Genomic DNA, 26,097 nt, shown 5'->3' with positions numbered 1-26,097 from the left:
ATCAACAAGCTTGAATACTAAGCATTGGCTATATTCAATTAGATAGAACCAGAAACCTGCTTGTTATTAGTCACCTACTGAAGGCATCATTTTTATAATACTTTTTATGTGTCCACAGTCTGGACAAAACTGAAAATAATGCCTAAAGTACATTTGCTAGAGAAAAGTGTGACAATTATATCACCCCCCATCAAACCCCTCCCCCTGTAAACGCCATCCGCCTCACCCGTTAAACGCGTTCCCGTCTATTTTCTCACACAGCAGTGTACGCTGCGAGCTATTTTAACCACACACCGCGTCACCAGTTGATTCATTTACCTTAGAAGTGATGAGCAGCATTGGCCACGTCCACATGCCCAGAGCGCAGCACCAAAGTTTGTGCGTAAAGGAGGCGGCGCGGTGCGCGCGTCGTGGGGAGCCATGACTCATTTCACAGTCACTCTCCTCTGAGAAATACTGATGTCCCGAGCATCGCTCGATTTATATGCGTGTGTGAAAACACAAAAGTGCACTTGACTCGCTGAACTTGAGCTCTGCCGTTTTCAAAGCAATCACAGAGGACGGAGAGACACGCGAGGACGCGCGTCCCCTTCTGCTCCAAACATCGGAGCATCGGAGTTCTTCCATGCATACCGTGAAACTGAGGTGAGTGATGATACCACGTATGTGTTTTGAACATGCAATCATCATGCATGTTCACAAACTTACGCACGAAGATCGATGGGTTAAATTGTAGTGCATGGCATTTTAAAGAGGTGGTTTTAGTGGATTTGTAGAAATAACTATATATATAGGATGTTTCCGAATTTTAGGATAAATAAGAGCCTGTGTTGCTGATTCTGAGGATGTGTTTGGTGCATACTGATGTAGTGCATTGATCAACTGTGTGTTTTCTGCGTCCTTTCCCTGCTGTCAGTATGATTTACGCGTGATGGGCAGGCTGAAAAGGTTACTTTCCTCTAAAATTGAATTTACCAAAATTAGTTTGATCATAACCTTGAAGGTCCACAGCACATCTGTTTCCAATCTGTTCAACAGGAAAAAAATCTAAACTCTGTGGTATATTTTTTTCTCAAAATAAGAATTGTACATATAAAAAGGATGATGTTGATTTGCATACAAATATATTATTGTATTTCACATGGTCAACATATAGTTAATGCACTAAGTTTAACAATGTTTTATTTGGATTAGTTTCTAATTAATATTAAAATTGGTAATTGATGCGTAACACATCCAATCTTTTTTATTATGTATTTAAGTAAATCAGGACAGAAAAACTTATATTTTACATTTATGCTTTTATCCATTTTGACTTTTTTTGTCAATATTTATATTTGATCGAATATGTTTTTTTAAATAATAGTCAGAATGCATCTATAAGCTGTTTTTAATTTCAAACAGTTTCCAAATGTACACAGTGAGTTAGTTCAAGATCAATTTTTTGTTGGACATCTACAGGACATTTTCTTGGTTTCAGTTTTTTGTAATCTCTCATATTTTCTCTTTGACGTGGCAGAGAGAACAGAATAATATGTGCTCATCACAGTCACTCAGCATCGCCGCTCCTCTGCTCCTGAATGTTCTAGAAAGGCGAAGACCTGAGCTTTTAATCAGGAGAGACGCTGCACTGTCCGCATGACCTCTCCATCATGTGCCGTGGTCTCAGTGCTTTGATGATGCATAAACAAAGCGGCTTCAGTGTCATTCGGGCCACTGATGGAATTCATTTCTGCCTCTTAGGAACCTGTGCATTTGCAAGCTTCAACAGGCATTACCTTCCAGCGGTGAAGCCTAAATATTTACCTCTCTTTATGTAAAAGAAGTCAACCGTTTCTATTAATTTCACAGACGGCTTTGGTGATTACAGACAGAGCGCTGCAGCTCTGGTTATTGCGTGCCGCTGCGGGGATGTGATAAGTACTAGGTGAAGAAGACCAATAATTGTGATTTAATCTCCGTCTGAGAGACGGAGTGTGGCCCCGGAGCCACCAAGGGTCCGTGAAGCTGAAACTGAACTGATGGAGTGTGTCTGATGAGTGACTTTCAAACTGCCTGCGGTTCATCCTGTCTTCCTGACTATTTGTTAATAAACAGAGACTCCTCAGAAGTCCTGGTCAAAAGGATAATGCTGTTGTTTTTTCGGTGGAACGCAACAAGACAAATGTTAAACTTAATGCAGGTCCGTACAGCATCAGCTTACAGTTCGATTCGAGTCGGTTTCTAAAGCACTTTTCACAAGTTTGCTTTGTTGCAAAGTAAATGCATATCAGTGAAGACATGAAAACGTTAAGAGTACATGGTATTATTGCAAATTTGTTTCACAAAAGATGTACATTGTTGATAACTGTTAAAATCATTATCTGTTTATTTATTTATTAATTTAAAATTGGACTGGTTTATTCATAGAGCTGCAACCTGTAACTAATTGAACAAAAAATCAAGTAGAACATCTTCTTCTTACCTTAACCCGATTCACAATAGTATGCTTATAATAATGATTTATAATTTGAGTGGCCATTTTCGTGGGAAAAAATGTTAAAAAGTATTTCATCTCATACATCCGTAAACGGAAAGAAGAGGACCCGGCTACTTCATCACATGCATGTGCGTTTTCATCTTGTTTATACAGCAGTTGCTTAGATTTTAAACTTTAAATCTAGAAGGAGCCATTTGATCTGTAAAATGACGATCATCTGGGGAACACCATGTACAGTAAATATGTACATTTATTACGTTAATACATCTGGGGGGAATCATCTGTTGTTAAAAGATCACTCCACTTTAATAAAAAAAGAATTCTGGTAATTTACTCAACCCACATCATTCAAGATGGTTACGTCGAAAGGTCACGCATGACGTATGCGATACTATATAAAATGCGTGACCTTTCGACGTAATTACGTAATATGTAAGGTCGCGCTGGCACATGACACAGCTATTGCAGGATGAGAAAATGTGGTTTAAAAGAAAACAATATTTTTTTTGGGGGGGGGGCAAAAATGTAGATAGTTTTGCTAGAAAAGATCCCTATGCCCCAGGTTGGGATCGTTTAAAGCAGAAGTGGGGAACCCTGGGTCCTGGAGGGCCACTGTCCTGCAGAGTTTAGTTACAACCCTAACCAAACACACCTGAATTTCATTTCAAAGTAATCCTGAAGACTTGAATTTGATTTTTCAGGTGTGTTTAATTAAACACTCTGCATGATAGTGGCTCTCCAGGACCATGGTTTCCCACCACTGGTTTAAAGCCCTTTAAAGCCTCATTGAAACAGCAGAAATTCCACTATATGAAGAAAAATCCTGGAATGTTTTCCTTAATTTTTTTTATTTTCGACTGAAGAAAGAAAAGCATGGGGGTGAGTAAATTACCAGCATTCTTTATGGGACATATCAACATCTGAATGTTTTAAATATTGAAGCAAAGATTACGCTTTCCTATGAACAGCTCTGAACGGCAGATTCATCCGCGGTCATGCACAATGATGGCCTCTCTATCGCCATCTGTGTTTGAACTATAAAACTGCAGTTATTTACAGAGTCATTTTCTGTATTTGAAACATACTCCGCAAATAACTGCAATTCTTTAGTTCAAACAGAGATGGCTATAGAGAGGCCATCATTGTGCATCACCGCGGATGAATCTGCCGTTCAGAGCTGTTCATAGGAAAGCGCAATCTTTGCTTCAATATTTAAAACATTCATTTGTATTAGCGATGCTAATTGTTAAAATTGTCTGTGGGTTGTAATCGGTCACAGTGACCCCTCAGTCACCATAAAATCATTGTGAAAGTATTTAACATGACTCATGCATTAAGGGGCGTGCACACCAAAGCGTTTACACTGGCGTATGTTAACAATTGTGTCCAATGGAAGTGCCGCGCTTTTCAAAAATGAATTTTGTCTGAGCGTCGGCTCTTTGCGTTTTTTCGTGCTCGGCGCTGAGAGTTGAAAAATTTTCAACTTTGCGTGAAGCGCTCAGCTCGTCAATGTCACTTCTCACTCAGCCGTCCAATCATAGTGGAGAAAGGGCGGAACAAATATCACAACAACCAACCAGCGCATCTTTCAACAACAGCAGAAGTATAATGGCAACAAAAGTGCTCGGCTAAAAAAGCTTGCAAGCGCCTACAGTAAGGGGGCGTGCACACCAAAGCTTTTACGCCCGCGGCCGGCGCATGTTTTCAATTGTTTCCAATGGAAGCTCAGCGTTTTTCAAAAAGGCCAGCAGCTAGCGGTTTTCCTCTTCACTGAAAACCGGCGCTCTGTGGTTTTTCCGCGCCAAGAGTTGAAAAATATTCAACTTTGGGTGAAAAGCTCCGCTCGTCAATGTCAGTTCTCACACGGCTGTCCAATCACAGTGAAGGAGGGGCGGGACAAGTATCACGACAACCAACCGGCTCACAGCTCAAGTATCAGAGCTACCAAAGTGCTCGGCTGAAGAAAGCTGGTGCTCAGCTGAAAAACAGATGGCATTCGGCGTCCTCCAGGCATTTTCAGACACATTTAAAAGTATTGGTGTGCACAACCCCTAAGCATCTGCCTGGCATTTTTAGCGGCGTTTAAACGCTTTGGTCAAGAATAAATGAGAAGATTTTGCATTTAGTGTCTGCACTGCAGATGTAAGTAGGACTCATTTATGTTTTTTCACGAGGTTACAGTTATTGGACAGTCATGGTCACCGAGTACACTGTAGAAAAAAGAGCTGTATAAATATTCTTTAAACATCTGATTTTCTTTACAAAACAGCATACGTGCTTAAAATGAAATGAGGGCGAGTAAGTGATGGCAGAATTTGAGGCTAATTCGTTTAGGCTGTATAACCCTCACAAGACCAGACAGTTACTTTCTACCTCTCACTGAATTGCTGAGATTTGGTAGTTTTATGTGAACCGCCATGTGGGTGCCAGTCTGGCAAACCTCACGGTCTCTTCCTAATGTTTGTGAAGATAATCTGGCTGTCACTTTTATTTACCGTTTGCTGGAGGACCAACACAACAAATGCTTTGGAGCGCCAGTAGGCAATTTGAAGAGTCTTTTAAGCAAGACAGATCAGATCATATGGTGTGTTTTATTATGTATAACCCAACTGAAGTGAGCTGCTATTGAAGATGGTTGATAGGAGCTTAGGAGAGATGGTGTTTAAGCAGGCAGGAGGGCTCAGCCAGCTGAGGTTCAGAGCAGCTGGCGTGTCAGCGTGGAGTTTCACTTGCACACCGGAGAGCCCAAAGGTCAGACACCGGTTGATGTCGTGGTGGGGAGATCAGAGACCGCTGCGTGCAAGCCGAACTCGGCGATCTCTGTCGTTGGACTTTTATTAACACGCTGCGACTGGTGAACCATAAAAGAGATTCGGTTTCTAGCGACTGGGCGTACAAAAGGAAAGAATGGAAGTTGTGTTTAAAGAGGAGGCAGAGAGGAAATGAATGTCCAAGCGAAAGGAAGATAGTGTGACGGGGAATTTACAAATAAACAAATAAATGTACTTTTAATAAATGTCCCTGGTTTTATAGTGAGTGACTCAACATTGCATGTTAGCAGACAAGTTTGTTTTAATAACTTTTACAATAGCCATGCGAGTAAAGAGAGAAATAATACTACCCAATAATATACTGTAATAGAGCGGTTTTCATGCAATCCAGATTTTTAACATGTGTCTATTTTCATACCACCATCCTCATCTTTCCATTTCCGTAGTATAAACTATGTTCCTGTATAGCTCAGTGGTATAGCATAGCATTAGCAGCGCAAAAGGTCATGGGTTCGAACCCAGGGAACACACATATTGATAAAAAATGTATAGCCGACCTACCTAATGTTCTGTAAATTGCTTTGGATTACCAAATGCGTAAATGTAATGTATCCCACAATGCATTTTATGCTTTTTGCATTTAAGTTGTGAAAATGATGTTTAATTCTATTTACAGATAATGTAAAATTAAATCTAATACACTGTAGTATCAGACCCAGCAAACGTTAAAACCTTACGTGTGTTTGTGTGCGTCACCACCAACCTAACAGGTCCTGTTTTCTAAAGCACAATTCCCAGTTGAGCGTCGAGTCATTTAGTTTCCTAACACTTCTGTGTTGTCCAGCCAGTGCAGAAGTCACCTCTGCGTCTCATTACGCTGGAAATCCGATCAATATTTCGACTGATGTCGGAAACACGAGAGTGGGAGTGTTAATCTCGCACGCATTTCGCCTTTCAAAGTAAATTGATAGACTCGGAAACGGCTGCTGGGCAATCTCATTAGATGCAATTAATGTCAATCTGGAGAAATAATGCTATAGTAATGGGGAAAAAAAATCATCTTTATCAGAATAAACCGAAGCGTGCGCATACAGTTCGAGAATGTGTCCGCAAATTTCACGTGTCCCTGCTGGTACGGTAGTTTGCATGGTTGAAAATCATTTTGACGGCATTAAAAATAGATGCAGCAGACAGAGCAAAAAATTTACATTTTCCCATCCGTCTCATTCTGTCAGGTATTGTGTCAGAACATTTGTTAAAGTAAAAAACTGCCAGAAAACAATTTCTGAAGGTCAGGAAGGCAGAAATGTCAAAAAATAAAGAAAACAAAGCAATACGTTTTATATCAACAGGAAAAAATTAATTTTGTTTGGCAGCCGACAGATTTGCCTGAAAGCATTTGAAGTTTAAATATGTTTTGGCCGGCTTTTTTCTTTTCGCAAGCATAAGAATTAGGCTTGATTGAAGGGGAATTAGAGAGCTTGAAACTGAAAAAAATACAAGGCAGCCTTGTGTTTTCCCACAGTAGGTGCATTTTTTTACTACTGTGAAGAAAAAAGTCTGCTTTTTTTACAGGACACGATCTTGTTAAAATGCTTGTGAGAGGTTCTTCGTTGTTGTCCTGTGTAGATAAAAATAAGTCTTCTGGGGGACTTGTCGGTCTAAATCTCTATGATGGGGTTAGGTAAATAATAAATCAGTAATCTAAGACATAAGTGACATACAATTAAATCCATGCATGGATGGCCAGCCAGGATTTGAAAGAAAAGTTAGGTTCACCCAGATGAAAAATCATCGTACATAATTTTTATTCAGGAGAACTGCATTGGCAGTACAATCTCGGATAGATTTTGAAATTACGGCGGAACCTCCTGAACAGCTTTTAATGTGATTTGTGCTTACTAGATAGTGACTCTATTAGAGATGCATAAGAACCGAATGACCGTTTATTTTATTTTATCCGCATTGGTCTTGTGTTTGACGTGATAAATTAATCGCTCCAAAGGAAAACCTTAATAGAACCCATCAGAATAGCATTAGATGTGAATGGAATCCACAGAGAGCAATCCATTATCACGGCGCTTGTGTTCGATGTACTATAAATGAATGAACGTGTTAAACAATATCCACTGAAACTAGCTCATAATTTAATGTCATGCCCTTGTCTGTCGTTCTCAAGAGAAATAATTTCACACTTAATTTGCATGCATGAATAAATAGCGAAAAACAGAGAAATTGTTGGATGATGTCTGATGAATGAAATTGGTACGTTGATAAAGGCCAGCTTTAATAAATTTTCTCTCTGTTTTACAGTTTTCAAACGAAACCCGCACAGGTGCTTCATGATCAGATCCATCAAAAAATTGGCTCATCGCATGCGATAAAGCTTTTAACTTTGTCCTTATTATTTGCTCGACATCAATGACATTAAGAGCTTTATGAACCTGTGAAGAGATTAACAGGTGTAGAGAGGTAATTAAGCTGTTAACATCTTCATACCACGGATCCATCGATGCATCGGAGACAGATCATCTGTACAGATGAAATTACAATACCTTACAGCCAAATTCGGCTTGTACCGTATTAGATCATACCATTTTTTTTCTCTCAATCTGATCTGTTTTTGTTTTGTTCAATCCGACTCACCAGCTGCAAACGGTTATGAGCATGCCAAAGCAATCTCCTACAATTTATGATTTTCCTGACAGAATATCTGACTTTCTAACAGTACAGTATGTTAAGTTTGTGTTGTTTATTTTTGCTCCCACAGCTATTTTCCAAAAAGGCAGATCATTAAAAGTTCATCTAGGAGAGACGCAAAATTTCATTACATTCTCTGGCAGATGGATGCCTCAGTGGAAATGCTCCAATGTCCTTGTATCACGGCCAACGCAGTACCGGTTTCGACCATTTCTCGGACCGCTGGAGAGAATCCAATATTAAGGTACGAACTAAACTGAGGCCATCACCGGATACCACATAGCAGAAGTATCCTTCTTGAACAGTATCTTGAGCAGATGGTTCCCCTAAAAGACAACATGACCCCTGAATCTTTTTCTGACAACTGCACCAACTGCAGCCAGGTTCTCATCCCAGAGCTGAATGTTATGAAGGCTGTAGCGTTGGGCATTGTGTTGGCAGTCTTCATTGTTTTTGGAGTTCTGGGCAACATCTTGGTTATCCTCTCTGTGGTTTGCCATCGTAATCTACGCACGGTTACCCATTACTTTATTGTGAATTTGGCAGTAGCAGACCTTTTGCTAAGTTTGACGGTTCTTCCATTCTCTGCCATCTTCGAGATGCTGGGCCGTTGGGTCTTCGGTCGGCCCTTCTGTGACGTATGGGCGGCCATGGATGTTCTTTGCTGCACGGCATCTATCATGAGCCTGTGTGTGATTTCGGTGGACCGATGCATCGGTGTTAGTTATCCTCTGCAGTACCCTTCGATTATGACGGAGCGGCGGGCGTTGCTGGCGTTGGTTGCGCTGTGGGCACTGTCCATCACCATTTCTATCGGGCCTCTATTTGGCTGGAAGGAACCAGCGCCGAAGGACGAGTCCATATGCAAGATAACACAGGAACCAGGCTATGCCATCTTCTCAGCATTTGGGTCCTTCTACCTCCCGCTGGTGGTCATCCTGTCCATGTACTGCCGTGTGTATGTGGTGGCGAGGAGAGAGACGCGTGTACTGATAAGTGGACAGAAAACTGAAAAATCAGATCTCGCCTCTGAGGTTGTAACCCTGAGGATACATCGTGGTAACATCACGGCTTCTGAGGACGAGACGTTGCGAAACAGGACACACTTCGCTCTGCGTCTCCTCAAGTTCTCACGTGAAAAAAAGGCAGCTAAGACTCTGGGCATCGTGGTTGGATGCTTTGTCCTGTGCTGGCTTCCGTTCTTCTTGGTTCTTCCTATTGGTGAGTGTCTTTTTACATTTTTTTTTACATTTATGCATTCGATTTTTTTATATGTATGTGTGTTCTCTGGGAATCGAACCCACAACCTTCTGCACTGCTAACGCAATGTTCTTCCAACAGAGCTACAAGAACCTTTGAGTACCCTTAATAGTCAGTCCTTCCAGAAAAACGTGGAGTTTTTTTGTGATTGTTGCGGGCAAAAATCCTTAATCTTGCGGCACATTAAAAAAAATGGAATATGCGGGATATTTATGCAATTTTATGCGATGAAATTGCGTGATCTTGCAAAAACAGTTTGCAGCTTTTCATTGATGTTCACGTCGCGTAATTACGTCACTTCCTAACATTCCCATGACAACAGGGGACATGGCTGCGCATGTGTGAAGTAAATGCAACAATTTTTTCCTTTTTGCTAAGATATATGACTTTTTGCTACGAAAATGCGGAGATCATGAAATCATGCAAGCCCCGCATATTTTGCGAGCAGAAATCTGCAATTTGTGCGGCAAAAGTGTGGCTTATTTAAAAAATGCGGCCCCTGCATAAATATGTGGACTTTGGTGATCGCATAATCGCGTTTTTCTGGAGGGACTGAATAGTAAGAAAATACCCAGAGAAACTTCAAGATGCTCACGATATTTAACAAAGTACTTTTTTTTAAGTTAGCTGTTATGAAAGAAAATTGTAATTCTTAATGAGACGGCTATAGGATAGAAATCATTTTATTCTAAAGCCTGGCCCGGTTCCTTGCTGTAGAAAGCATGTACACGTTATTTGGACTGACCTGCATTGTTAACGGTCTACGTGCGTGAATGGCCTCTTCTCATTTTCTTTTTATTTGTAAACTTATTTTCGATTTGTAAGTTATAAACTACACATGCAAACAAAAAACAAGGGCAGTTTGAGCTTTGCCATCTGAATGTTGGAAATGAAGTGCTTTTAAATGACATGATAGATGAGAAAATAATGACTGTGTGTGAATGCAACAATGTGGATAATCGTAAAGATGAGTAAACAATTTAGATCCAGGCTGGTTATTAGCATGCGTGCTCTTGTGTTTGTGTCCAGGTCAAGAGATTTGATTTGCTTGTGGACATAAATCTTTTAGTGCAACACATGTTTCCATGCAAGAGGAAAGAAACAACAACCAACCTAATGTACTATAGTTTGCTGGTCTCTTGGCTCGGAGAGCAAAGCTGTTTTTTTCAGCAGGGCTGTTGTGCCAACGGTTGAAACGATGTTTGTTTAAACCTTCCTTAGTGAGTTTCTGGAGACAACGGGGACAAATTTACACAATATGTTTGGCTCCAGAGATGAGTTTCACAGAGTCAGAACGATCTGTAATTCTTGTAATCACATAGCAAGCTCCTCGGTACCCTAGATATGAAATATAGCAGTTATTAGATTTCCCATCCATGCAACAAGGCTCTTGTGTGTTGACCTTTTAGTTCAAGGTTAGTCTGAGTTAAACAGAAATATGTGAGTATATTTGGTCATGGAGAAAAGAAGTGTCCCGTTACTGGAAACCCAATGGCAACAAATCGCTGTGTGTAATGTATAGTTTGAGTCTGTATTTTTTGTTGACTATGAAACATGATTTGTACAAACTTAAAACACTTGCTAATTAATTCAACTGGAGAATTAAATGGCATATCACATAAAACTCAAGGGAATCATTGACATTAACTTAATAAAACTTAACTTTTAATAGGAAAGCTTAATGTTATACTGGCTACTGGGATTTTTAAATGCATGCATGACAATCTCACTCGATTTCTTGTTTACCCACACTGAAGTCTCGGTTCAGTGCATAATAATTAAAACAACAAAGTAGTTGTTTTGTTAATAATTACAGTCTTTCTTTTAAATCTGAGAAACTGGTGGATGTCAGGCGTAAAAACACTCAGGGCTTCATATAAACACTGAGAGGCAGAAACACACATGGTGTTATATTGATGGGATTTATCTGACAAATGTGGGTATTACGATGAAGAATTTTCCCTTCACACAGACTTTCCTTCTTTTAAATCTTCCAGTGATCCCTCAATGGTTTTAATGCAGCAGCAGCGCTGGAGAAAAATGACTTTTCATGCCTATTTGACCAGAAACATCTGGTGTTACAGTCAACGTGCTAAAATTGCATAAACACATTGGTTAATTCAAAAACCATGTAGAAGGCATTCACTATAACAGCCATTGAAGTGATGCCAGCCAGAGGCAAGATTTTTTTTTTTTGATAAAACACTCATATTTGTACTTTATTATTCATGCTTTAGGATGAGGTATAACTTATCATGGCTTTCACAGTATGAATAAACACTGTATTCGTTTGGAAACCATTGCTACTGTTTTAAATTAGCTGTTGGTGTCACTGTGGGTTTTGGAGCTTGTTAGGATTCATGCCGACTTGTGTGACCAAAGCACTGTTTGTATTTCAGGCAGTAGTTGGTGGCACTGTGACGGTACCATAAGCCTTCAGCTAATGAGGGTTTCCAGAAATATTTAAATTTCCATATAGACTGTCAGTCTCTCGTCCCCTTTGCTCATACCCAGGGACACATGGGAAATGAGGTGAGATCTACTGACAGATCAGGCTGAATAAGAAAGGATATTATAAAAACCAGCTTAGTCACCCTGTATTTTTGGAAGCGGTTGTATACTGGATGGAAAAATTGACCAAAGATACAGCAGGGCTCTATGACACTTTAATAAATAATGGGCATCAGTTTCTCCAAATGTTTAATATTATATTACACCTAATATTAAGACCAGTGGACATGAAAAAAAAATAGGCAGAGGCAAATCTTTCTGTCTATACATCCATCTATCTGTGTCTTTTTCTCTTCCTGTCTGTCTATCAGTCTGTCCATCCATCCATCCATCCGACTTTCTATCCGCCTACCTGTTTGTTTGTTTCTCTGTCTGTGTGTCTATCTATTTATCTATCTATCTGTGTCTTTCTGTCTGTCTGTCTGTCTATCTATCTGCCTCTCTCTATCTTCTCCTATCTGTCTGTCTGTCTGTCTGTATGTGTCTCTCCCCCTCTCTCTCTCTTCCTGTCTGTCTGTCCTTCCGACTTTCTGTCTATCCGAATACCTGTCTGTCTGTCTGTCTGTATATCTATTTATTTATCTATCTATTTGTGTGTTTCTGCCTGTCTATCTGCCTCTCTCTCTGTCTGTCTGTCTATCTGTCTGTCTGTCTGTCGGTCTATCTATCTGCCTGTATGTCTCTCTCTCTCTCCCTTCCTGTCTGTCTGTCCTTCCGACTTTCTGTCTATCCGAAAACCTGTCTGTCTGTATATCTATTTATTTATCTAGCTATTTGTGTGTTTCTGCCTCTCTCTCTCTCTCTCTCTCTCTCTCTCTCTCTCTCTCTCTCTCTCTCTCTGTCTGTCTGTCTGTCTGTCTGTCTGTCTGTCTGTCTGTCTGTCTGTCTATCTATCTATCTATCTATCTTTCTATCTATCTATCTATCTATCTATCTATCTATCTCTTCCTGTCTGTCTGTCCTTCCGACTTGCTGTCTATCTGCCTACCTGTTTGTCTGTATATCTATCTAACTATCCATCTGTGTCCTCCCGCCTGTCTATCTGCCTCTCTCTTTCTTCTCCTGTCTGTCTGTCTTTGTGCTTATATGTGTCTCTTTCTCTTCCTGTCTGTCTTTCCGACTATCTGTATATCCGTATATCCATCTGTCTGTCTCTCCGCTTGTCCATCCATCCATCCATCCATCCATCCATCCATCCATCTGTGTCTTTCCGCCTGTCTGTCAGTCTGTCTAACTCCCCCTCTCTCTCTTTTCCTATCTGTCTGTCTGTCTGTCTGCTATCTATCCGCCTGTATGTGTCTCTCTCTTTCTTCCCGTATGTCCTTCCGACTTTCTGTCTATCTGCCTGCCTGTCTATCCTTTTATCTATCCATCCATCCATCCATCCATCCATCCATCCATCCATCCATCCATCCATCCATCCATCTATCTATCTGTGTCTTTCCGCCTGTCTATCTGCCTCTCTCTTTCTTCTCTTGTCTGTCTGTCTATGTGCTTGTATGTGTCTCTCTCTTTTCCTGTCTGTCTTTCCGACTTTCTGTCTATCCATCTGTCTGTCTGTCCGTCCGTCCGCTCGTCCATCCACCCATCCGTGTCTTTCCGCCTGTCTATCTGCCTTGTCTGTCTGTCTAACTACCTCTCTCTCAATTTTCCTATCTGTCTGTCTGTCTCCTATCTATCCGCCTGTATGTGTCTCTCTCTCTCTTCCCGTCTGTCCTATCTATCTATCTATCTATCTATCTATCTATCTATCTATCTATCTATCTATCTATCTATCTATCTATCTATCTATCTATCTATCTATCTATCTATCTATCTATCTATCTATCTATCTGCCTGTCGCCTGTATGTGTCTCTTTCTCTTCCTGTCTGTCCGTCCGACTTTTTGTCTATCGCCAACGTATCTGTCTGTCTGTCTGTCTGGTTATGTGCCTGTATGTGTCTCTTTCTCTTCCTGTCTCTCTGTGTGTCCATCTGACTTTTTGTCTATTCGCCTCCGTACTTGTCTGTCTGTGTCTATTCGCCTGTCTGTGTCTCGCTCTCTTTTCCTGTCTGTCCACCGACTTTCTGTCTGTCCACCTACCTACCTACCCATAGATATGTACACTAGATGTCGCCTTGGCTACGGCAGTTCATTGGAAGGAATGCGTCAAATAGAGCCGCCATCTTGAAACAGGGGAGCCCTGCATCAGCGTCATTGTAGGCAATGGTGTACAGGAAATAAAAATGCGATTTTCTAGGTTTTGTTTCGGTTCGTTCTAACAGTCAGACATGTATTTAGCATGGAGTCCAGAAAAAATAACGTTTTAATATTATGAAAATCTACTTTTTCTAACTATAATGCATAGTGCTAGTAGGTCTAACATCCATTCGCAGCACAAAAGTCCGGCATCGTCCATGAATTCGAAGTACAGGCGGAGATAGCAGCGTTACCTAGCTACTTCCTATGACAACAAGACTCTCTTTCAATCTGTCTGTCTATCTAACTTACTGTGACAGGATTTAAATTCGAAGAATAACAGTTTTATGGGAATGACCCGGTCACTTCCCGCCTGACTGTAATATGACATCTGTGTCGGAGATCATTGTGTGTACTGGAATCAGATTCGGTCAGTGGCCTTTTCTAATGATGACTAGCAGAAGCATTCCAGCCAATCTCTCCGTCAAGGACAACATTGTTTTTACAGTTGTGTATATTCAGTCGGGCTTGATTTAGCGTTGAATGTATGGCATGGTTATTTATTTCTGTCCCGTAAACAGGCTTTAACGGACACCTCAATAAGCTGGGACAAAGGGACTTTGATGAAACCTAATAAACTGCCTAAGGAATAAACACTATTGTTTTATTTATAATAACACTTTATGTTATCCCTGGAAGTAGATGATTAGTTTTATCATGTTGAGTAGAAAGAATTGTTTTTGTCTTGTTTATCATTATGGGCTTGTGCGAATTTGTGTTTTGTTTTCTCATTTTACTTTCCATTAAATGCATAATTTAGTGGGATCCATTATTTTTTTGTACAGAATTCAGAATAGTCATTTAGTGTTTCAGTTTATAAATCATGACGTGTTGCGACTTTGAAGGTCCATTGGGGAATTTACCAGGGAGGCTGATATGTAAATGTATTTTGAAACCATCAGTTTCTCTCTTTCTTTCTGTCTCTCTCTGTCTGCCAATCTAACGCTCTTTCTTTCTTTCTCTCTCCGTCCATTCGTGCTCTATACACACACACACACACACACACACACACACACACACACACACACACACGCACATACATACACACACATGCAATCTCTAATAATGGTTGTGGTAACCTGCAGCTATATCTCTCTCCGCATGCAGTTTTTACAACACACTATATAGTGAGAAAGGTCTAGAAATAAGTAACAGAAATGTAAAGCTCAATTTAAGCTCATACTTTAGACTCCATGGATTAAATTGTGTTGTGTTTCCATTCTCTGTCAGTCTCTGTGTTTTCTTTAGCTTTTACTGGTTGTTGAAATGTAATGCCTTCTTGGCTTGCTCTTAAACCTTGTTTTGAGACAGCTAAAGCTGACACATTATCATATGTAACATTTTAATTTAAAGGAACAGTATGTAAGAAATGTATATCAGTTAATCATAAAATGGCCCTGATATGTCACTAGACATTAAGAAATTATTTTCATTTCATATACTTATATCATTGTATATGCAACATGTTTATGTTGTCATGTTGTGTATTGGCCACCAGTTTTGTGATTGCAGTACCAGTTTTAGCCACAAGTTTTGTGATTGCAATACCAGTTTTGGCCACAATCCTACATACTGTTCCTTTAACACTTGGGCAGTATATGTAGTTTTGGTAATATATGTGACCCTGGACAACAAAACCAGTCATGAGGGTCTTTTTTAAAATGTAGATTTATACATCATCTGAAGTTGAATAAATAAGCTTCCCATGCATTGATGTATGGCTTGTTAGGATAGGACAATATTTAACTGAGATACAACTATTTAAAAATCTATTTAAAAAAAATTCTCAATTTAAATTGAGAAAATCGCCTTTAAAGTTGTTCCAATGAAGTCTAGCAACTGCATCAACTTACAACATTTTTTTTTAATTAATATATATATATATATATATATATATATATATATATATAAATATATAATTTACAGTAGGAAAACCACAAAATATGTTCATGGACCATTATTTTTTACTTAATATCCTAATGATTTCTGGCATAAAAATCAATAATTTTGACCCATTCAAAGTATTGTTGACTTGCTACAAATATACCCGTGCAACTTATGGGTCCTTATTGTGGTCCAGGGTCACATATCAGTATTTTTTCCACTGGGATACGGGATGAGACAATACTGTCTATATTGGTACTGTCTGATATGACCCTCCTTCATTGCAACAGAAGCTCTGCCAATGTACACTGAGGCAAAGTCCCTTTAGTAAAGTCGCACCATTAGGCGGCCATCTTTGCAACCCCTCCTGGCAGTTATTTTAGTCATGCGAGACTAAAGTCTTATCTACTTGAAAAGACAGATATCTCTAAAATCGCATGCTGAAATCACAATTAAACTACATATGAAGAGTTTGGTTCCAAAACACAATAAATCCATTTTGACTAATTTGGATAAAAACGTGTTTTCTATACCCAGAAAGTGACAAGATGAAAACCACTATTTTCTGTTACAAACTTTCACATAACATCTTTAGGTAGTAATAACATTAAAAATTCAAATCCAGAATTTGATTTTCAAAGATTTTTTTCCACAAAATGCAATAAATCAATGACATGTTTTTTCCCAAAATGCTATAAATCTATTGAATCAATATATGAATGTGCATTCATCTTTGCCATGTTAAATTTATTTAGTTGACTACTAGTGGTATACACTGATTAAACATTAATCAACACTTACTTTGTCATATTAAGAACACTGTCATTGCTGCGGTTATACTTCATCGCTTAACATTTTTGACAGCGATCAGTTGTAAAATGTTTTGGTCCTGCTTGATTTTCGTTGGCTTTGTGTAAAATAATGGAAAGTTTTTCCTAAGATCCCCTGGGGTCAATGTGTTAGGATGACAGAAGCTTGATGTTGTCGGGAAAACAAGCAACCGGCATTTTCCTTCTCCCGAGTGCCTCTCGCGTAAATTATTAGATGTTGATGGCTTACGTTTCTTCCCCGTCAAAGAAAACTACAGGTTTAGCAATGCCATCAAAGTATTATTTTGTTTTTGTTTGCCTGTTAATCACAAAGTACAAGATGAGGAAAACTAGGATTCCGTGTATTCAACACGCCACCATCATTGTTTACAATGCGTGGAATGGTGCGCTGTGATTGGTTGAGTGGATTTATTGCATTCTGCGGAAAAGGAGGAGTGGCGTTTATTGCGTTTTGGGAAAAAAGGGAGAAAAGATGACAGAATAACACAGCGGATATTGGATTTTGCATAAAATTAAGAATTTACTTTTAAATACTGACCTGATATAATACTGATTTTGGCAGTAACTCATTTTTGTTAAATGCCATTTATCACGTTTTAGAACCAAACTCTTAATATTTTCTAACCAACAATTAAACCTGACATCAGCTGTACCATAATGTTTGTTTCTTAAGCATAAATTGCACTAAAAAACACCTTTTTAAAAAGTCGTTTCAGCTACAACGCACAAGTTGTCAAGCACCTCATATGACTTGTACAGATGTACAGAGCCCCTCCCACAGAAAATCATCAGAGTCTTTATTGATTAATGATTGGTTATTTTTAACTGGAAGGCGGGACCTCCGTCATCTGTCACATTGAACGTTGCATTTCGACCCAGTCATAGTAATAGAAGTGCTAAATGTTGTTATTTAATCTTGTCTTTGACAGAGGTTTGACGTAAGCTTTTTTAACACTTTATTTCTGGTAATTGTAGGACCAGTGTGCTATTAAATAAAGTGGGTGTATATGACGTTAAAGAATGCCTGTTTTATCGATAACTCTTTCTTCTGTGTCTGTGCCCTTTATGACCACTGAACAATTTATTTTCTCCCAAGAGTCGATCTCTGATCACATTGAATTGAATTTATGTCAGCAATTTGAGTAAAACTATTAACCTTGATTAACAGGGGAACGTTCCAGCGTGGAGATCAGATGCTATAAAAAGACTTGGCCGGCATTGTGACGCATGACGTAATTATCTGTCCTGTCACGCAAAGATTCCGGTGTTGCGAGCAGTGCTTCAGACATACCGTGCAGTACAAATCTTTATATCTTCCAGAATTTTCTGGCTATATATAACTTTTCTCATTTTCTGGTTTTCATCTATTAATTTCAATTCTCATTAATCTTTCCCATTGCATGACACCTTTGTGAACAGAGATGAGTATTTGCTCTTTGTCACAGAAAGACCTCAAGATGCAGTGTCTGCTAAAATTAAATTAAAAGTACCTGATCTTTTTAAGTCGACTGCTGTCCCATGATTAGCAAAGTCAAAGTCATTTTGATGGTGTTTGAGCTAACACCGACTGAATTTAATCTGATTGAAGATTACCACAATACAGCAATCTAAAAAATGTTGGTTTGTTTTTAACCCAGGGCTGGGTAACTATAGGAGAGAACACATTTCTGGGTTAAAATGACCCAAATAATGGGTTGATTTATCCCAGAAATGTGTTCTGTCCTATTGTTAACCAGCCCTGGGTTAAAAACAACCCAACATTTTTTGTATTGTCGTAAAGAGATTAAATTCAGTCGTTGTTAGCTCAAACGCCATCAAAATGACTTTGACTTTGCTAATCATGGGACAGGAGTTGCAATCTGAATTAAAATGTTCATTTACATGTCCATTCTATATAATGCGAACCAAACGTCTGCGCAAGCACACAACCAGGGTTGCCAGATTCGCATATCAAAACAATCCCAATGGACATTCAAAACTAGCCCAAAAGCATCCCAATAACTATTCACAGCCCAAATGCCAATAACTAATGAACGAAATCCTTTAATCTTTAACCCACAGAAAAAACAACCCGCGTTGACAGTTTAAACAGTAGTCCAAATCTGAACTCGACAAAAAGCAGAGGACTTGGCAATGCCGGCGAGTTCACGCTTTATCTTTGGATAAATATACAAAGTTGAGTTGGAGAAAGTTGTTCTTAAGGAGTTTTCAGATATGGGCAATGAAAACAAATTTTTCAAAAGGCATGATGCTATTGTATCGCGAAATTTGCATCCGATTGACCTCAATCGTATTGTTTGATTATTTGGTTGCATGTAAACGTTTTACATGTTTACATGCATTACATACAACTACAACTAAGCCTGGCTGATATATGTATTGGTCTATTATTACTATAATTTATTATACAGTACACAGTATAAAGCAGTAAACTTTTCCTGTTGCTCAATTGGTAAAGCATTGTGTTAGCAAAGCAAAGGTCATGGTTCGAAATGTATAGCTTACCATGTGTTAATCATTTTGGATGTTTTAAAAATGTACATTTTGTTTATAAAATGTTTCATGAAATCTAATTTGCAATGATTAAATAATGTTTCAAATCCCTCACACAACAACATGTATAATGATTTTATAAATCCTAACCCAAGCATTTCCTGTGCATCTTTTATTCATCTAGGTTCCATCTTCCCGAAATACAAGCCTTCGGACACTGTATTCAAGATAACGTTTTGGCTCGGCTATTTCAACAGCTGTATCAACCCCATCATCTACCCCTGCTCCAGTCAGGAATTCAAGAAAGCCTTTCTCAGCGTATTGGGCGCACATTGTCTCCGTAAGAGATCCATGCCCTCGCATCCACTTTACCAGGGTCACAGCCCACGGCACGCCCAGTCACAACTTCTCGCCCTTGGGTTCACGAGCCGCGACATCCCTTCCCGTCTGAGCCCCTCCTCTTCCATCGCTCTGTCCCGCAGCCCATCCTCGAGGGATGGTCGGGACTGGCAGGCCCCTTCCCGAGCCTCATCCGCGGGGACGACGGGGGTTAGCGGCGGGGTGAGCGTGGGAGCAAGGGTGGCGGGAATGTGTGGTAAGAACCTGCTGAGGACTTGTTGTGCTGTGAGAACAGACTCCCCTCAGCCTGAAGTGCCCACGCACAACTCTCTTCCTGTCATCAAAATCCATCAACTCTCGCTGTGTGAAGACGGAGATGCGGTGTGAATAAACTCGCCGGGGAAATTACTCAAAAAAGAACTTGCGCTGCATGCGATGCCGTTTGCCACTTGATGGAGTCTCAGATTGGATAATACAAGCTGACAATCTGTGTCTCTGCAGCTATTGTGTTGATGTTCATTGAAAAAATACTGTAGGCCACTCCAAAAATAAACACTCATTATTTAATCAATCTCATGTTGTTACAATCCAATATGCTGTTATTTTCTATACAACTACTGTTTATACTGACTACAGGTGTCACGCTTAAAATAATACAACTGTGTTATAAAGAAAGCACCTAAAAAGTAGGCCATACAACTTGAATCTTTAAAATATCTTTATGGAGCAAATGAATTCCTTTCAGGAACCTTTATTTTTAAAGGACTACTCCACTTTCATGAAAAAAATCCTGATAATTTACTCAACCCAATGTCATCCAAGATGTTTATGTCTGTCTTTGTTCAGTCGGGAAGAAATTCAGTTGTTTGGGAAAAGCATTTTAGGATTTTTTTCCATATGGTGGACTTTAGTGGACTCAACGGTTTTGTGGTTTCAGTTCAGCTTCCAGGGTCTCTAGACGATCTCAGCCGAGGCATAAGGGTCTTATCTAAGCCCTGTGACGCGCTAGAACGACCTTTTTCAATTCAATTCAATTTTATTTATATAGCGCTTTTCACAATTTGGTAATTGTATCAAAGCAGCTTTACATTAATAGAAGCAGTGAAAAGCACAGAAAATCGACAGATAGCACAACATAATACACGATAGCACAAGCAGCTAAATTTGCTGCGGCTATAAATCAACATTAAAGCGAATGTATTACTAATGTAACGTATAGAAGTTAAGCCCAAGAAGGCTGCCTTACCGGGTTAAAAAAAACCCTAGGAGAAAACCCCCCGGACTTTTTAGCCGGGGAAGTAAAAAAAGTACTAGGAGGGAAAAACCCTTGGGAGATAAACTTACACAAAGACGTTAATTTGTAAAATTCCAAATACAACAACATCAGAACGCTCCTCTTTCTCCACACTTGTAAACACTGGAGCAGTAGCTTTTCATACATCATGCATGACCTTTCGACGTGCACTCTTAGAACGGATGTGTTAAAAACAACACATTAGTGTTGATTCTGGGACAACACACTAAATGCGCTGTCCCAAAATCCACCCATCTCTGTGTTATTATTGAAACAACACATTTTGTGTTACTTTACACAACTTATGTTTTATTTTAACACAAAATCAACACAAAATTACATAATGTTATTAAACACAAAAAGATAAACACATTCTTTATGTTATACGTAAGGTCACACTGGTGCATCACACAGCTAGTGCAAGACCAAAAGTTATAGTTAAAAAGTATTTTTTTTGCAAAAATGATACTGTAGGGTTGTCCTGATTCCGATACTAGTATCGGAAATGCCGCCGATACCTCAAAAACTTCTGGCATTGGTATCGGCAAGTACTTAAAGGAACAGTGTAAGAAATGTATATCAATTAATCATAAAATGGCCCTGATATGTCACTAGACATTAAGAAATCATTTTCATTTCAAATACTTATATCACTGACAACAGTAGTCTGGCCAGGATATTGAGTTGTAGCCCTCAACTGATGTTTATGTTGTCATGTTGTGTATTGGCCACTGTTGTGTGATTGCAGTACCAGTTTTAGCCACAAGTTTTGTGATTGCAATAACAGTTTTGGCCACAATCCTACATACTGTTCCTTTAAACATGTGTAAAAATTTTCTTAAACAAGACCTAGTTATGCCGGCTACACTACAAAATATTCATTCAATTTACTAAATTTTTTGGGGTTGGTGGTCGCAATCAATTTATTTAAGCTACATTTAATCAAAAGTTTTTTGTTTTTCAAATTGTTTTGTTTGAATGTAGCTTGAGTATGTTGATGGCGACCTCTTACCTTAAAAAAAATGGAGTAAATCGAATTAATAATTTTGCTGATGCTAACGCTGCAAATCAGAACTCATTTCTTCTTCGCAAGCCTTTTATTTAACAAAATTGTTTTTGGACTTTTAAGTTTTAAAGAGAATCAGTTCTTATTTAATTCATACATAATGTTTTATATTTCTAGATTTTTTTTTGATGGACTGTTTTTATACAGTTATATTCTAAAACTAAAATAACCTTTCAGTTTACAGTGTTAGATTTGTGGCTGCATTTCAAGTTCATTTTCACTTGAAAATAAATAATATTACTGTCAACTGTATTTCAGATAATCAAAATACTCTAGCTCATGTATTTGTTCATGTTTTATTAAGGGATAAATCCGACACACACCGTAAAATAATTATATTAATTCATACAGGGCTAGTAGTATATAGAGCTGTATAAACAGTCAGGTATCGGATCAGTACGGTATCGGTCGATACCCTGAGCTCAGGGATCGGAATTGGTATTGGAAAGAGAAAAAGGGTATCAAGACATCTCTAGAAAATGACGATTGTTTTGCTAAATAAAACCCTTATGCCTCGGCTGGTATCGTTTGGAGCCCTTTGAAGCGGCATTGAAACTGTAAACTGTTAAGGGCCACTAAAATCCTAAAATGTTTTCCTCGGAAAATTTAATTTCTTCTCAACTGAACAAAGAAAGACATTTTGGATGACATTGAGGTGAGTAGATTATAAGAAAATTATAAACCTAGAATATACCTTTAAGATCACCAGTTATGCAGAACGGTGAATGAAACTTACAGCAGAAGAAAATATTTTTTTAAGAAAAAAGTACACTGAAATAACAGTGTATTAAACGAAACGAGGGTCCGTAAATACAGTCTGTTCTTTTGTGGGTGAACTAATCATATAAAAGAAGGCATTGCAGAAACACAAAAGCCTCATGTTGTGTTTGCAAATGATCAACTGCATTGTAAGTATAAATACCAGCAATTATTTTCATTGACAGGCTTTATTTCAGACTTTCCTTAAAGGAAATTAAAAACCAGAAACGTCTGATGAATGTTAAAAAAAGAAAAATTATATTTCTGCCTTTTCTCTCTGGGTTCAGATGATAAGTTTACTTAATTGTTCAATTTTGTGAAATTGCACTGTAGTAATTGCTTTGGGTTGTTGTTTGCATTGAATATGATTCGGAAAGACTTTCTGTCTTTGAGAAAACTCATTTGTTCTCGGTTTGAGTCTTACGCACAGCAACTCCTGCATGTCATGTTGTCAATGTCGAAACAATTCCACATAGCGTGAACGACGAAAAAAATTCACGAGTTTTACCGTGGGACCAACTTTTACAGTTCCTGGAAGATGCACAAATATCCACGTTGTATGGATGGACAATTTTATAATCCTAACAATCAACGTGGGATGAAGACCTCAAAGTGACCAACTTTATTATGTTGCCTAAATGCCTTATAAACAAATGGCACTTCTGTTATTGTGTTCTTTGTTTGTCACAAAAAAAGGAATTTGCGTGATTCCAATATGTTTAATAAATCATACTGCTTTGTTTTCGACTATTTACGATCGAGTGTCCCAGTTAATAAAACTCACTGTGAGAACCCGTCATGCTTACTATATGTCATATCCGGATTTCTCTGTAACCTTTCATTCCTCTGGCGACTGATGGGTTATTTCAGAGAAATGTTTCATCATTTGCTATCGATATGAGAAACGAAATATTATTTGTACTTTCTGGGTTTTTTTGTGCTGTTTTTATGTCAGTGTTATGAAATATGGGGGAAAACATTGCGGGACAGCTTGTATCTTGTGAACATAAGCAACATATCTCTGAATGAGCTTGTTAAGTTGTGAAGTAAAAACAATCTCTGGGTCTCAGCCTCCACTCACTTCATATGAAACTACAATCTTAACAGACGTTTATGAGCGCTATTTATTCGTGTCACACATTTAAGCTTTTTTTTATAAACTCGAAGTGTACAGTACATTTTCAAGCGGTCCCATACAACAATACAATACTTCACTTGGTAACACAAAAAAAAAGTATATTTTTACCTAAAGTGAAATTTTAACTCGTTCCCCACCATTGATGAGTTATCTCAATTAAGAGAAAACATTTGCATTAAAAAAAACGTGTTTCTGAATATTTTTTATGTTAATCTGCAATACTTAACCAATTTATGAAAAAACTGAAGCCAAAACGTTATTTTCAAATTTTAAACTCTATGTATGTTTTGATAATCGTTTTGAATCTGATCTCTTAACAAAATTCCTTCACAAAAATGCAATTATTTCAGCTTTTTGCTAAAAAAAATTAATTTTAAAGAAATATACCCATACTTAAGAGTAGGGATCGACCGATATGGATTTTTCACTGCCGATGCCGATACCGATTTTTGTTTCACCAGCCTTAGCCGATGACCGATACAGGCTGCCGATTTTCTTGAGCCGATATTTGGAGCCGATACTGGTTTTGCTCACTCAATTTACATCATAAAAATTATGTAAAAAATGGCATGTTGTTAAAAAGAGATGTTATTTGTTTGCACAGTTCTTACATTTATTGTAGTCTAGGACTAGTCTAATCCCTGTCCAGGAAACCGCCCTATAGAGATGAAAAAAACCCCACTTTGTTCAGCTATGATCAGCTGTTAAGCCGAGCTTTCAAAGTTGTCGTGAAAAGGTTGGTTGTTTTTAGTCACATGACCTGCAATCGCTTGCGGGTTCCAGCACTCTGTCTGTAAATTATGCCGGAAAAATCTGCAAACACTGCAGCCATGTATCGGCCGATGCCGATACACATAAAACTCGCAAATATAGGCCCGATATATCGGACGGCCGATATATCGGTCTATCACTACTTAAGAGTTTATAAGCAGAGAAAAAAATATAGATAGGATGAAACGTTCCCCCCCCCCCCCCCCGTTTTGTTTGTTTGGAAGCAGAGGGTCTGTTCTTTCATTTGATATATTTGTATAAAATAATAATTTACTGTATAAAGTGAAAAGTTGGATCAAAAATGTCTTCACTTGGTAACACTAAAAAAATTAGGTTTATTCAACTTATATTTTTCACCTAAAGTGAAATGTTTATGTGTTTATATATATTTTTAGAAGATTTTTTTCCTAGAAGGCATTTTTTTAAACTTTTGTGAAAATCAAAAAAAATGCTGGTGGGCAACTTTTCAAAAAATGGCTGGCGTGGAATGAGTTAAGTTGAAAGTGTTACCAATTTATGTAATTTTTTAAGTTGATTCAACTTTTCACTTTTTACAGTGTACTTTTTGGCCCCTCAGGATTTCATTATGGAGATAAACGTTAGGATTGCAATTTATTGGTATACCGTAAAAAAAAATCAGACTGAAGTTAAACCAACTTGGTTATGCAAGTCGATTCAACCTAATATTTTAAGTTTTGACTTGTGATGAGTTGACAAAACTTATTAAAACAAAGGTTAAAATTGTTTAACTTCATTTGTGAAGTTAAAGCAACTGCATTGGATTGCAGTTTAACAATATATCAGATTTGTAGCATAGACCTGTTGAATGAGATTTATGCAGAAGGATGTGTTCAAATCTTTGTCCCTAAGTATGGGTGTTAGTAATACTAATACTTGCCATAGTAAACACCACAAACAATAACAAACAAATTGCAGTTAGCTCTGGCATCTTGACATTGGCCTTTTTTAAATTTATAGCAACAGTCTTGCTTAACACAGACACAATGCGAGTCATTCAGGGAAGGTTATTTTTACAAGAACACGAGTGCACTCCAGTTGCGACTAGTCTCTAAAATCCTCCCCTACGTATATCCTATCAGCATCATTTACTGCGTTTAGATGACAGGGACACAGAGAGCATGTCGAATTGTCATGAGACTACTTCAGACTGACTCCTCTGACATTGAGTGCTGTCTCTTCTCTGTTGATGGTCTGAACGATGGGGCTTTGACGTCAGATTTGACCACTTATTCTCAAGCAGACGTTTCTCACACAAGTGAATGTGTCTCGCAGTCAAATTCGCTGTCTCGCTCTCTGTCTCTCCATCTCTTTGGACACTGGCCAGAATTTTACTTATGAATTTAAATTTGGTTGAGCGCCAGGCTAGCTAATATATTGCTGAGGCACAGAAGGTCAAACACAGCGGGGCGCTACTGATAATATGATAACAATAAATTGCTTTGTAACTCTGCGTTAAATCTAAGAGAGGGTTTATTTAACCAAAGGCAACAGACTAGAAAATTTTTATACGATGTTTAATTTTTTGGGGAATTTTTTTTCTTT

The 26,097-nt window shown here is 38.5% G+C and overlaps 1 protein-coding gene across 2 annotated transcripts; it reads left to right on the top strand.

Moving 5' to 3' along the window:
- The first annotated feature begins 248 nt into the window (after positions 1 to 248).
- adra1aa (adrenoceptor alpha 1Aa) lies at positions 249 to 20,077 on the top strand. 2 transcript variants are annotated; one of them, XM_055167910.2, is made up of 3 exons: positions 249 to 645; positions 8,021 to 9,171; positions 19,352 to 20,077. In XM_055167910.2, the coding sequence occupies exons 2-3, from the start codon at positions 8,268 to 8,270 to the stop codon at positions 19,891 to 19,893; spliced, it is 1,446 nt and encodes a 481-aa protein (XP_055023885.2). In that variant the 5' UTR covers positions 249 to 645; positions 8,021 to 8,267; the 3' UTR covers positions 19,894 to 20,077. The 2 variants fall into 2 exon arrangements, with proteins under 2 accessions (XP_055023885.2, XP_073724229.1); XM_073868128.1 differs by lacking the exon at positions 249 to 645 and adding an exon at positions 3,209 to 3,358.
- The last annotated feature ends 6,020 nt before the right edge of the window (positions 20,078 to 26,097 follow it).

Source organism: Misgurnus anguillicaudatus, chromosome 5 (assembly GCF_027580225.2).
Source record: "Misgurnus anguillicaudatus chromosome 5, ASM2758022v2, whole genome shotgun sequence".
NCBI classification, from domain to species: Eukaryota; Metazoa; Chordata; class Actinopteri; order Cypriniformes; family Cobitidae; genus Misgurnus; species Misgurnus anguillicaudatus.
This window is presented reverse-complemented; position numbering and strand designations above follow the sequence as displayed.